At 38.5% G+C, this 13,726-nt stretch overlaps 1 protein-coding gene across 2 annotated transcripts in view; it reads right to left on the bottom strand.

Moving 5' to 3' along the window:
* Nucleotides 1–6,360: 6,360 nt before the first annotated feature.
* PES1 (pescadillo ribosomal biogenesis factor 1) overlaps nt 6,361–13,726 on the bottom strand; it is a 14,394-nt gene continuing 7,028 nt past the window's right edge. The window contains exons 4-15 of one of the 2 annotated variants that reach the window (XM_053468550.1): nt 12,838–12,947; nt 12,209–12,380; nt 11,189–11,278; nt 9,884–10,000; nt 9,559–9,636; nt 9,282–9,371; nt 9,062–9,192; nt 8,600–8,725; nt 8,316–8,500; nt 7,787–7,926; nt 7,501–7,668; nt 6,361–6,910 (exon numbers count right to left, since the gene is read on the bottom strand). In XM_053468550.1, coding sequence (XP_053324525.1) covers nt 6,830–6,910; nt 7,501–7,668; nt 7,787–7,926; nt 8,316–8,500; nt 8,600–8,725; nt 9,062–9,192; nt 9,282–9,371; nt 9,559–9,636; nt 9,884–10,000; nt 11,189–11,278; nt 12,209–12,380; nt 12,838–12,947 — 1,488 coding nt within the window. In that variant the 3' untranslated portion in view covers nt 6,361–6,829. The remainder of the gene's footprint in view (nt 6,911–7,500; nt 7,669–7,786; nt 7,927–8,315; nt 8,501–8,599; nt 8,726–9,061; nt 9,193–9,281; nt 9,372–9,558; nt 9,637–9,883; nt 10,001–11,188; nt 11,279–12,208; nt 12,381–12,837; nt 12,948–13,726) is intronic. The other variant, XM_053468551.1, reaches the window with a different exon arrangement.

Genomic DNA, 13,726 nt, shown 5'->3' with positions numbered 1-13,726 from the left:
AAGTTCTTTCTCATGATCCTCCTCTCCCCCTCCCAGGCACCACTACTGCTAGGCTCACTCATGATTCTCCAACACCATACGCTGACAAACAAACTTACGATAAAATCATACGCTGACATCCACACACACATGCAAACACCAAATACTGACACACATGCACTCATGCTAACACCATATACTCACACATTCTAAAACCATACCAGACACACATATGCTCACAAACGTTAACACCTTACAGTAATGCACACACATACATGCTAACCCTATACACTAACATAAACACATTCATCCAAATGCCATACAGTAACAATTATACTTTTATATACACCCACTGACTCTTATACTATATATTGTTTATATACATACAGTATATATATATATATGTGTATATATATATAGTGTGTGTGTTTGTATATACAATATGTATAATGTTAGAGTCAGTGTATATTATATATAAAATACACAAGCCGATTCTAACACTTTATATACATACCTACAACACAAGCATACACATATACACACACTGCTGCCTCTCTACTCAGTGGCGTAACAAAAACTGCCGGGGCCACCTCCAAGATGTATGGTCGGGACCCCCAAGCTCCTTCTAAACACACACACACTTACATACTTATACACACTTATATACTTACACACACAAACTAACATATAAACGTACACAGACAGTAATATACTAAAATACTTAGACACACATACAGTAAAATATTTTACAGATATGTGTTTGTATATATGTGTGTATGTATGGATGTGAGCATGGATGTGTACTTATGTGTGTGTACTTGTGTGTGAGCATTAAAGGGGAAGTGGAGTGAGATGGAGTGTGTGTTAGTGAGTATGAGTAAGTGTATGAGTAAGTGTGTGTAATTTGTGTAAATGTCACAGACCAGTTGTGTGGGGGCAATGATGGCACAGACTAGCTATTGAAGTTGGGGGGCCCTGGGGCAATTTTCGCACCAGGCCCCTGTGGTTTCTAGTTACGTCCCTGACACACACTAACATACTTACACATACTAACACACATGAACTAACATAATTACACACACAGCTCTTCTGCTTCCTCAAGGTCCTCACACACAATATTTGAGAGCCGACAAATGACATCATATTCCGGCAATCAAACTCAGCTTGTTGGGCCTGAGGAAGCGCGGCGTGCAGCACTGGCCTAGCGGTATGTTAAGGGGGGGTTTATGGAGCTGGTGTTGGAGGCCTGCAGGAGCCTCTTTTACACCCGGGCACTTCCCTACAACCACCCTGCCTTCACGGCCCGGTACAGCCGTACCTGACGTACCCTCCTAATGGTGGCTCTCAGTTAAACTATAACCGTTATCTCTCTGGCCCTCCACCCTATATCTAACTTTACCTTCAAAAAAGAGCACTGTTAGCAAAAGGAGCAATATATCTTAATTAGTATGTAAAACAGGCTAAATATAAGAAGAGATTGTCATAATGCACAAAAGCATATGCATTTCACAAAGATTTATAGGGCTACAGGATATATGTATACATATAAAGATCAATTCTGGGGTAAAGTCTTATTTATAGGGCAATCAGCGGGAATAGTCTAGTCATTTCCGTAGAAGTAGGACATGATTCATGATTGTCCATTTCCTTGAGGAAAAAAAAGTTCCTCCAATAGGGTGAAAAATACCTGTCATAAAGAGGTTAAGTTCTATGTAGTCACAATAGTCCTTTTCATTACACTTTTTTCACTTTTTTCTTTTCGTTTTTGCCATATTTCCCATATTGTTTAGTCATAATGTTTATTGTCCAATTACAGATGGTCCAAAAACACACTGTTTTGGGGCATTTGCAGTTAAAAATACTTATGTCAAGGAACATAAATTTTACAGGTTGACACATTGCTAGACTGAAACTGATTAATAACCGAGAAGGTATGGTCTTTTAGAGATACACTATGTGGTCAAGGATAAACACCAGATGTTTTATATACATTTTATTAAAATTATAATTTAGACCAGAGTGTTTCTTAGCAGTAAATAACGGAAATACATTTTGGAAATATAATACATAATTCTGTTTGGAGACTTTCAATCAATAGGTGAGGATTATTATAGTAACAAGCATTGTCTTTAAACGTTTATATTTAAACAGAAACAAAAAATGATTTGGGGCTCCCGAGATTTTTTGTTTATTATATGTTTTACTCTTAGAATTACTTACTTACTTACTTAGAATTAATCTTCTTATTTACTATTTTCTCTTGGCTAATTGCAATTTTATGGCAATTGCCTAATTTTAAGAAAGCTATTTTTCTTTCCACTTAATTGTTCCATTGACCCTGAATTTGTATCAGCAGGGAGCAGTTGGACCACAGCAACAAGAGGTGGTAACTGTAATGGTGTTTTATTATTCTGAATCGATGGTTGGTGAATTATGTCTTCTTCAAGATAGAAGGATCCTACCGTTTGTGAGATTGCAGCTTATCACCTAGAATAGTTACTTGAAATTTTAAGATATCTGTCTGAAGTTTGACATTATTGGCACCTATTAAAAACCTCACTAATAAATCCGTAGAAGCTATTAAAGTACAGACATTTCTGAGTCTTTTTTTATTGTTGCTTTTAGTACTATTGCAACAGACTTGTACAGTGTGATATATTGATTATTTTGGTTACCATCCTAACTATTGCTTTCTGTTTTTTTTTTTATTTGTTGTTGCTGAGTAACCGGTTTGATATTAGCACGTGTGGGTTATATAAGGTGATATGATTTTGATAAACGAGGTGTTTATGCAATATGATATGTTTCGCATGTTGCATTATTTTATCTATAAACAGTAATTCATATAACCGATCAATAATATAATGTATTTTATGTCATGATATATTTTGACATGCTTTGAATATAATATTTCTGTTTTTATTAATTTTAAATCCAAGTACAGGAACCCTATGGCATCTAGTCCCTGTTGCAGTTGCAGGGAAGGGCCAAAAAACTGTCAAATAATATGAGCATAAAAATAATCCTATAAAAACATAGAATGCAAGAGAAAAAAAGAATTGGCATCCGTTAACTATACATGTAACCACGAGAGCCCATTTGATGATATTTTGTAATGAGAAAGCTTTAAGGGACACTGGGTAAATATTATTCATCCTATTCTGTACATGATGTTTATGGGTACAGCTTGTATTATCTAGTTATTTTATGATTGCATTTTATTTTTTAGGTTGGTGGAAAGTACACAGCGACGTGCAACCTAAATGACTTCCACATAGGCTTGTAAAGAGGCAGTTTACTGGACCTGGCAGCCCCGCCAAAGAATAATGCATATTAAAGTACTCTGCGAGCTAAAACACTAACAAATGAAATAAACAGATAAAAACCTCCATGGTCCCATGAATCTTGCCATTGATTGGCTGCTTGAAGCTGCTAATCAGTGGCAGGTGGGCACTCCCATTAAAATCAGTGGGAGCACTTTTTGCACAAGCCAGCAGACTTTGAATAGACCCTCACCCGTTCTGTTCACCAAGCCAGCACTGGAGATGACTGGCAATGATTTGTAATAAATTAATAATTAATGTTTATTCCTCCATGACATTAGAATCAGATTGTAAAAGTTGTGGGTATCTGGGCTTATTTTTTGTGCCTCTGAAACTGCAAGATTGGACACACCATACTTGCATTATTATAAGATTGAAAAAAAAACACCTGAAACATCATAAGACAAGACCGGCTTTTCTTCAGACCTCAGATCCATGCAGCAATCCACTGAATCAGCACTTCCACCAACTACTATAGACCAACAAACACATTATACGCCTATTTGAGCAAGAAGAAACAAATTGCGTTCTAGCCTTTTTGTTCGTGTTTTTGTTCTGTTGCCCTCCTTGATTTTACTGTCCACGGACATCCCTGTACATTTATGGACATCTCTGTGTGATTTGCTGGTGTTGGCTAGATTTGCATATTTGAGTACATTCAAAGACTGCAAGCCAATATGGGGACACACCTAGGGGCGGGTCACGTGAGTTACGCAGCGCTCATGTGACCCCGCCACTAAGGAACGCTCTTCACGAAGTGTATGCTCCATAGTGAGCATGATGTCCCACAGTCCTGCCTATCTGTCTGTGCTCCTCTCCACAAGTTGTAGGGGCAAATCTTTGTGGACTACCACGATTCTCAGACTGACAGATAAACAGGTGAATGTACACATGAAATATGGATTAAATTACCACCTCACCTTATTACCCCCAGTAATTATTTTTCCCAAATGGGGTCATCTTCTATTCAGGATATTTACTTTTTAATCTTCAATAAGTTTGGAGGGGTCGATTTATAATCAGGGTCATCGTATTATAGAGCAAATACGGTATGTGTATTTCAGAATTTCCTGAGACATTAAACTTATTAGGCTTCAGGTTATCACCTTATGGTCCAAGAGTGCAATTTCTTGTATCACACCTATGGTAAAAGTGAGTCACTTAATGTAAATGTCATATGACGTATTCATGTATATTAAGGTATAAATAATATCTAGAGCAGGCCTTTACCAATCATTGCCCGTCAATACGATGGATCACTGTTAAAGATGTAAAGCAACATCTCATCATATTTTAGACTTTGATATTAGATGCTGTATTAAAGTTATCATATTTAAAGAGCATTAAACAAAATGAGCCTCATGATTTGTAGTCCTACTATGCATCATTAAATGTGTGCTCTATAATCACTTAAGGTTTTCATAAGTGAAAATGAACCAAGAACACCCTGATATTACAATGAAACAAATGGTTTGTAGCTGAGCACTTGGGCTTTATGCTCATTTAATATTACAGTTAACATAAGTGCAACTTTTTATATATATATATATATATATATATATATATATATAAATATATATATAAATATATATATATATATATATATTATATGTATATTATCAGGTCTGGACAGCAAGGCTGCATACTTACTGATATTACTAGTAGCAGATTAGGTTCTTAGGAGTGTACCCCCTTATGTCCCTGTTCACGGAGGACAATCTCTTCTTTTGACTTAAACCTTTCCCAGGGTGGCTTCGGGTCCATCCTGACTTCACAGTGTCCCACAGTGCCAACTTTGTCCCCAAACAGCTTATCTGTGGCATCAAAGCCACCCAAAAAAACTGTCTGTTCCATTTTAGCCCACAAACAACTTGCTTGTGTCTCCCTCCCTACGTGTAGAGTGATCCAGCATTCAGGAAATTGATGTGCATGTGCCTGCATGCTGGATCAGGGAGTGCAGGGAGGGATTGAAAGACCTCTACATTTTTCGTACCGCTAACTGCAGGTGTTACCTGCAACTAGCGGCTTTTAAAGGGACAGTCTGAGTACCTATGATAGGGTGAAACCCTCCTCCTCTCAATGGTTTAGGGTGCAAGAAGCATGTGGTGTTCCTGGAGTCCCTAGAGAGCGGCCTTATTTGGTGGCCTGCACTGTGGTAGAGCCGCTAAGTGTTACAGGACCTTTTCACACATATGTATTTTTCTTCTCTTTGGCCTTTTGCGATGCCACCCATGAGCTAGGGTTGTAATGGCACTCTTAATTTTTTTTTTTATAGTTAGTAGCTGAAAGATGGTCCTCAGAGCACAGATAAAACTTATTGTAGCTCATCTTGCTGACCGAATAGTTTAGTTTTTGGCCGCCTATATGCTGCTGTAATCTGCAAAAGTTTAGGTGTCCGATATCAAAGCGTAGCCGGCAGCTGCGTACTTCTGATTTTGCAACTACAGGCCTTAAAGTGCCAGAGCTGAAAGGCACTAAAGGTGATGTGTTTATGGGATGGACTATCAGATACCACAATCATTAAACCAGTTTAACGATGTAAGCGTTCATTCAAAGCTAATAAGTAACCATATGTTGATAAATTCCAATCAGCCATAGGAACTACTCAAGAAGAATGGTTAGAGGAACCTATACTTTTCTACTATAAGAGCATCTATACCACAAATAGTAAGGACCCTGCTTATTTCTTTTTAAAAAAATATGCACATATTGAAGAGGGTACTCCAGCCATGCTTTGCACTTTAATGCATATAATAGCCACAAGAAATTTCCCTATATTATACAGGACAAGCTCATGGTTTAGTTTATTCACAGTTTAGTGTTCTCAGATGCTGACGCAAAGGCCTCTGGCACAAAATCCTGCAAATGAAGATTGAATGCGGTAAGCATGGGCTCACAATATAATCAGATGAGGACTAAAAAGATTTTGCTTATTGACGTGTTAAAGTACAATAAAAGGTAAATAGTCTGCTTGTTTATGTGTTAAATATATGTATTTATGTATACATATGTCACATGGTTCTGAAATGTTTGTGTACAGATGAAAAAGTCACAAGTATTCATACATAAAATCTAGTAAACCTGTCTTATTTAATGTAAAACACTACAAAGGCATTGACATTATTTTGACTTGCACTGGCAAACACACAATTTTCGTGGGCACAGTGGAACATATAGCCTAATAAATTCATAATATTTTCACTGACAACGGGATTCTATGTACCCATATGGCAGTGAAAAAAACAATATTAACATGTTTGTATAATAAATTCCTCTCTTGTGAGAAACTATACATTGTGAGAACCCGATATACACAGTTCTTTCTGTATGCCAAATCCATATAGTTGGTCTGCATTTCACTCTCAGCTTTGCTTTGGATGACCAATATAGCTGGGTGCCAGCCTCCAAGATAGAAAAGTAGAGCTGGCAACTCGACCTGGGGAATGAGGAGATGGCAAAGCATTGTTATGGTTTTCATTTGAGAGATGAAACGTTGGATGCGGGAGCACCCAGAGCAAAACAGCTGCTCACTCCTTCTTGGTCTTTTTCTTTCGTTCAGTTTTACTGGCTTCGTCATGAGCTTTCCTCTTCATTGCCAATTTGTTGGCCTGTGGGAAAAAAGCAGAAGCTGTTAAAGTAGATACAGAGAATGATAAAAAATTAATCCGTAATGCATACCATTCACTTAATTAAATAAAATATAAATAACATAATTTCTCTCTGATCCATGTTCACCCCGGAAAATTAAGCCCTTCACATAAGTGTAGTAACTGCAGATGCTGCTGGGATTTAATTTGGGTAATCATACCAAATTTCTTGTATAACAAGGCAGTCAGACTGTCAAAAATGCCGATTTACATATCTAAACTTCCCTGCATGGAGCACAGTTTTGCAAACCGGTGTGTTCATTAAACAGTAATGTCCATGAACCTTAGAAGACTTAAGTCTGTAGAGCAATTATCTTGTTCTATGAGTGTCAAAGAAGAACAAGTGGACAAGTCTTCTAACAGAAGTGATAGGTGTTCAAGTGCAGAGAAATATGCATGTATTTGGATTGGGTTTTGGGCACCTAAGCAACACTTTCATAGCAAAACATAAGCAGACTAGATGGGCCACAGACCAAAAGATTTGAGTGAGCAGCACAGTATGTCCCACCTAAGAGGATAAATCGTCACAATTAGTCTCATTTGTTCCTCACCTCTCGGACTTTGCGCTTCTTTCCAAACATTATCTTGTTGTAAAGATACTTCTCTTTCTTCTTCATCATCATAATGGCAAGACGCTTCTCTTCACTCTTCTCTTGCTCAGCTACTCTCGTCTTGTCAACCACTCTCACTTTACCCGCTGTTATCGCCACATTCAGTTTCTGCAGGGAGGAAAGGGGAAAAAATACAATCTGAAGTAGGAAGCAGGGAGGATAAAAAAAAAAAAAAAGGCAGATGACTGATCTTTATAAAAAAGGCAAAAATATATTTAATAGGTACCTTTCCAACAGACTTATCTTCTAGATGTTTAAGCTTTGTTTCTTCCTCATCTTCATCATCATCAGCAGAATCGCCATCATTTTCTTCCACATCACTGTCTTCTTCTTCTTCTTCTTCCTCTTCCTCCTCCTCCTCCTCATCTGGAAATAAATCATTATATACCAATTCTATTATACAAATGCTTACATTATGGCCTTAAGTACAATTTACATATAGTCTTTCACATTGTGGTGTGAGATTCATTATTTCCTAGGCGGATGAGTAAAAGTCTTTAACAAATTTTGTTTCAAATGATATAACAATAGAGAAAATTTGCATAGAGACAAAAAATTGTGTTGTGGTTGGAAGCAGATGGATGCAAATCCTATCCACAAAACCAAAGTTCTGGATACCCAAATATATAGTATAAAATAAGAAAACTTTAAATCTTTTTTGGTTACCACGGAAACTTCACTCATAACCTGGTTTATTAGTCTCTAATTCTGATATTGCCTCCCTTCTCTAAACCCACAGGTTCTGCCATAATTACCGACTGTTTCTCCTCTTTGCAGGGCAAGCAATCGCTGTTTCTCAGGCGGTATGTAGTCTCCTTCTTTCTCTTGAACAAATGGAGATAGGTGAGGGGGCAGCATCACACCCAAAAAATAGTCTTCTACTGGAAGAAGTATACGAGCATTCACACTGTCGAACACCCACTGTGGCTGCACATAATACCTGCAGAAGAGACCAAAATTAGCAATAAACATTTCTATCTATTGCTATAGGCACGCCGGAAAAGTTATCAGCCAGCTGTTAAATCACATGTTTACATACCTGTTGACGATCTGAGGTGTTATGCTGGGCCTGTCCACGATATGATGTGTGATAGATTTGTCAGAGCTATCATATGTTGACCCGATACAGACTGAGGCATCCCAGGACACCTCCCCACCAAAACTCCTTAAAGAACATAACATCAGACAATTAGATATATTTCAGACTCATCAGAACTCTCTAGTCTAAAGAAGCCGTTTACAATAATGTACTAGTAACTGTCAAACTGTTTTGATTCAATCAGTATAAAGCACCGGAAGAAACGGACTAGATATATGAATGTGTTCATGCTGCAACCAAGACATAAGCCGATAATCACTCCTACATGATTCAAATAGTTATGAGTTATTAAAAGTTAAACCAGAAAGAGCTCTTTGTTTTAAGTGCAGATTGTATGCCATAAACGTTTAATTTCTTTCTTAAATGATCCAAACCATTTGCGATACTCTAATCTTTGCTCACCGGATAATAAAGGCAAGCGCCTCTCGCGGTACCTCTCGGTTCAAGAAGAATTTAAGACCGACAAACAGAGTCTTGTGCTTCTCCTCTTCCTGTAGTTGCTTTTTGTGTTCCTCCACCTGATCTGCATTCTCCTGCACAAATCAGATAGCAGAATAAGTTCATCCAATCTACAGAATGGTTCACGCCATTCAAGTATGGTGTAATGTGTGATCATACTTACTGGATCTGCAGGAAATTCATCAACTTCAGCATCATCTTCAGGTTGTGAAGGAACCACGCGGGACAGACTGGCACTGAGTGCAGACAGTTTCTGCAGGACAAGAATTAGGTGAAACATGGAAGTAAAAACATCAGGACAGCTTTAAGAACACAAAAAGCAAAACAAGGAAATGGGGCTGAAACTCAACAAGGAACAAACACAACAATCACCACAGAAAGGAGTGATCAATGCATCTACTGGGCAGATATGGAACAGGAACAAACAGACAAATCGATACCTCCAAGTAGGCTTCAGATTCCAATGCGTATTTTTCCTCTTCATCAACTTTCAATTCTGCCTCAGATTGGGAGTCCAGCTATGAATTGAATGACATAGAATGTTTAACTACAAATAGTAAGGGATGATTAGTAGATACAAACAATTCCATGGAAGAGCGATTAAATTAGAGTACAGCAAAACATGGCCACTGGTAAGGTGAATAAAAGGTAATGGGCAAAGTGCAGACTACATGGAGCGCGAGTTGAATAGGGTACTCCCTGCTGGGGCATTTGCAAATCCCATTCAGGTGTATGTGCATAGCTTGCTGAACTCTAAACTCTTACCTTTGGTGGGTACTGCAGGTTGAGGGACTGGTACAGACGAAAGTTCACAAAACCCAAAATGGTGGTATAAAATTCCGTGAAAGTGGCCATGACCCTGTAATCCACATCAGTGGGGTGCTGCAAGGGATAGAGAGACATGCAGTTCATAGAAGCTTGCGTAAAAACATGAAGATGCTAGCCTTTAGGTAAGATGAAGATGCAGTATCATACTACTACTCAAGCATATGGTTTTGCAGAACATTACACTTGCTTCAGGCAATTTTTACACTTTTCCCATACAGAGTTACCCTTCAGAGGCAGAAAAACAGTTTACAGGCACTGTAGAAATAGCGGAAGAATGTCACTGATGTAAGAAATGAACTTTGGTCGATAGGAAAAGGTACAGCAGTGTTTTATGAGCGACCTGTTCATCTCTCCGTGTATTCCCCGAGTCCGATTTTATGACCTCCCTTGGAAACACATTACTGACTCTGGTGCCAGGTGCTGCACGTCATCGGTTATCTCTAGCATAGCACTAACTGACACACCACAAACTTATCGGTCCCAATAGCGTAGGGGATCTCGATATTTCTATTTCTGGGTTTAACAAAGTGGACTTTTTATATCATGCAAGTTTATAACTATACCGCAATAAAAGGACAATATACGATTGTATTAGGAAATGAAGGAATTAGTCATCTTTTAATTCATACGTTTACAGACATACACAAACACACACACACTATAGGATCTCTCGTTCTCTGTCTCCTAAGAAATTGTAAATAACACTACCGTACTGTACACACACTCCTTTTCTTACTAGGTATATCCATCTTACTAAGCATATCCATTGGGGCAGATATATCATGTATCACAAACATGAGCTATAGGGGAAAGAGCTCTATGCAGGAAATAGAGGACTCTCTACTGCTCCCTGCTGCACATGATTGGTATTATACACAAATTATCGAGAGTACTCACCCACTCTCTAATTGTAAGATTGGGGGGAAATGCATGCATAAGAGTTAGTTGAGTGATTGCTCATCCTTACACAGTTGAGAATTTTACATTTGAGTCTGAATCTGATTTGGCTATTATGTGAAGCCATCATATTTCGAAAACTACATGATAATCACTCAGCATTAAACACTTCCAGACCCTTTGTTTGAATTTGTGGAAACATTTGCCCCCTCACTAAACCATTCCCTAAGGAACGCAGTGCTTGCGAGAAAGTCCTTGTGAACTGGCATGTGACAGAGACCATCACGCAGAGGCACATAGAAAAGTATTTAAAGCAACGGAGTTGGAATTTGGCATGGTACTCACGTCATGAGAAAAAGTGTACGGGGCGATCCATGTCACTGTCTGGCCCAGGATGTTTGCCTGATAATAGATTCCTTTGATTGATAGGAAAACCTATACAGAATAGAAGTTAACTGTAGTATAGGATAAAAATACCATTTATAAAATATACTTTTATATAAAGAGCATTACTCTTATCTGTCTCACATCTTCATTAGATGATTATAAGACACATAGTAAAAATAAACTAATAAAGAAACTGCTAGTTTCCTCCCATTATCCTGCATCTGATGCCTCCTAATTCCTCATCTCTTGTGCACAACATATAAAATATTAAAGCATTTATCAACATACTTTTTATACCTCCAATTTACAAATCTGAAAAAAATCAGACTGGACATATTTAACCTTAATAGGTATTGCATCCTGTTTTTTTGCTAGTGCCGATTTCCAGCAGGGTCACTACAGGTTGACAACTCTTACGGATACATTATATATATGGCAAGAGTTGCAGTTCACAAAATCAGTATGTTTTCTTCCGTGCTCCTCAGCCAGCATCACAGCTCACTGTGTAGTAAACAAGCAGGAAGCCCAGCATACACAATGTCGAGATACCTAAAATCACCACCTAAAATTGCATAACCGGTTTCCATAGATATTCGGCCCTAAATTTTGCCCAGCCAGACCTTGGATCATATCTGGGAACCCTCAGGGTTTGATCCTTTGAATCTTCCCCTTCACCCTTTTGGATTAGGACAAAAACTCTTGAGACTCTGGAATGGACTCGCTCTTATTCTGCACTGTGGTGATATTTTAAATTCCCAATTGGTGCTTTTGCTACCAAGTATATTGTGGTTGACATGCATGCTTGAATGCAGGTGACTCAATTTAAATAACGACAAGTCAAGGTTTCCCCGAGTACCTGTGGTAGAGGCACTTGGTTAATACATTTCATGAGTGACTACACAGTCATGTAAAGAGTCTCAGGTTCAGCTCTTTAGAAAGTTGCCAGGTATACACCACCATATCCTGTGACATGCTCACCTTGCGCAGGGAACGGGATGCAATAACATAATTCATGAACTCAACGGAGAGTCGGCGGCAGAGCTGTATGGTTTGAACGTGGCATTTCCCTGTGCGAGGAAAGGTTGAGAAGAGGACACACATGGACAAAGCATCATCCATGTCCCGCAGGGCATCAATAAAGGTTGGGTATCTGGACAATGCAAAATCAAAGTATTAGTTTTGCATGATAGTGTCACGACCAAGTGCTGCCGGTCAATTACAGGTGGTGCGTTCAGCTCATTAGGAGTCCAGCTCTGAGAACAAGTTCAAACACTGAGGCAGGCAATTCTTTTCCAGTTTCCAGGCAAACACCACTTTAAGGGCACTGGCGTGTAAGACATAGTTTGCAGGACAAAACAGCATGAAGCCAGCACATATATTTGTCTATATCTATATGACCTGACAACTGCAATGCAGTACACGCACTGATAAGTGACAAAAGGTAGTGCTTCACCTTAAGTACATTTTCATTCTGCATACATGCTCTGGACCCCACTGTGTAGAACATAGTGGGCTATGCTTGTATTTGAATTCTGCAGAACCTACACTTTATGGAACCAGTGTCTTTAACCCCATAGTTGGGCTCTGGAGGTTGCAGTGTCCCTTACCTCTCCTTCACAATATGATCAAGTTTGTATGCAGGTTTGTTTTCTTTAATTCTTTCCACTGCATCCCATTCATGTTTTCCAAAAGCTTTACGAAGACGGCGCACGAATACCTGGGAGTAAGTAAAAAGTTATGGATGATATAAGTGTGATTAAGACCTTTATATAGAGGTCTTTTTCTAAGTATTAAAATGCGGAAAATACATTACATGCTTCCATTGCAGTTCCCGTTTTCATTACACGTTTATTTATGAAGTGTGTTACAGCAGTGTTATTAGGCGCATTTCTTTGGTGTTAAATTGTCTTCTTCGTAGCAAACGCAAGGATGGCACTCAAATACCAATAATGCGCACGTCATTTCCTGAACTAGGGTAATTATCACGCGTTTTTATTATAATTAAATTCCTTCCATTGGATAAGTGTAATTTTTGTCCCTACCTTATAAGCATTTTTTTTAATCAATTATCTGTAGAGTGATTTTAGAGAGATCCTCTTAAGCATAACCTCTTACACTTGTGGTTGTCAATTATTCACACATTAAATTAGATCCATATTAGCATTTAAGTAGAAATAAAAGGTTCATGAAAATAACATCCCACTACCCACAGAATATATAAATGAGAGTCACTGTAAGCAGGAACAGACCATATAGCTGGGAAACCTATCTGTCTCATCAGGTGCTCTTATACTGCACACTTCCAACAAACCACTGAGTGTCTAGGCATTGCATTTACACCTCCTTTCATTCTGGGGGGGGGGGATTAAAGAGAAGACCTTCAATGACTGGTGAAGAACGGCAGAAGAACATAAGGAGAGACACTATAAAATAAACATACCGTATATTCCGGCGTATAAGACGACTGGGCGTATAAGACGACCCCCAACTTTTAGA

This window comes from Spea bombifrons, chromosome 1, assembly GCF_027358695.1.
Source record: "Spea bombifrons isolate aSpeBom1 chromosome 1, aSpeBom1.2.pri, whole genome shotgun sequence".
In the NCBI taxonomy this organism is placed as follows: domain Eukaryota; kingdom Metazoa; phylum Chordata; class Amphibia; order Anura; family Pelobatidae; genus Spea; species Spea bombifrons.
The sequence above is the reverse complement of the archived record's forward strand: the minus strand, read 5'-3'. Positions and strand labels throughout refer to the sequence as shown.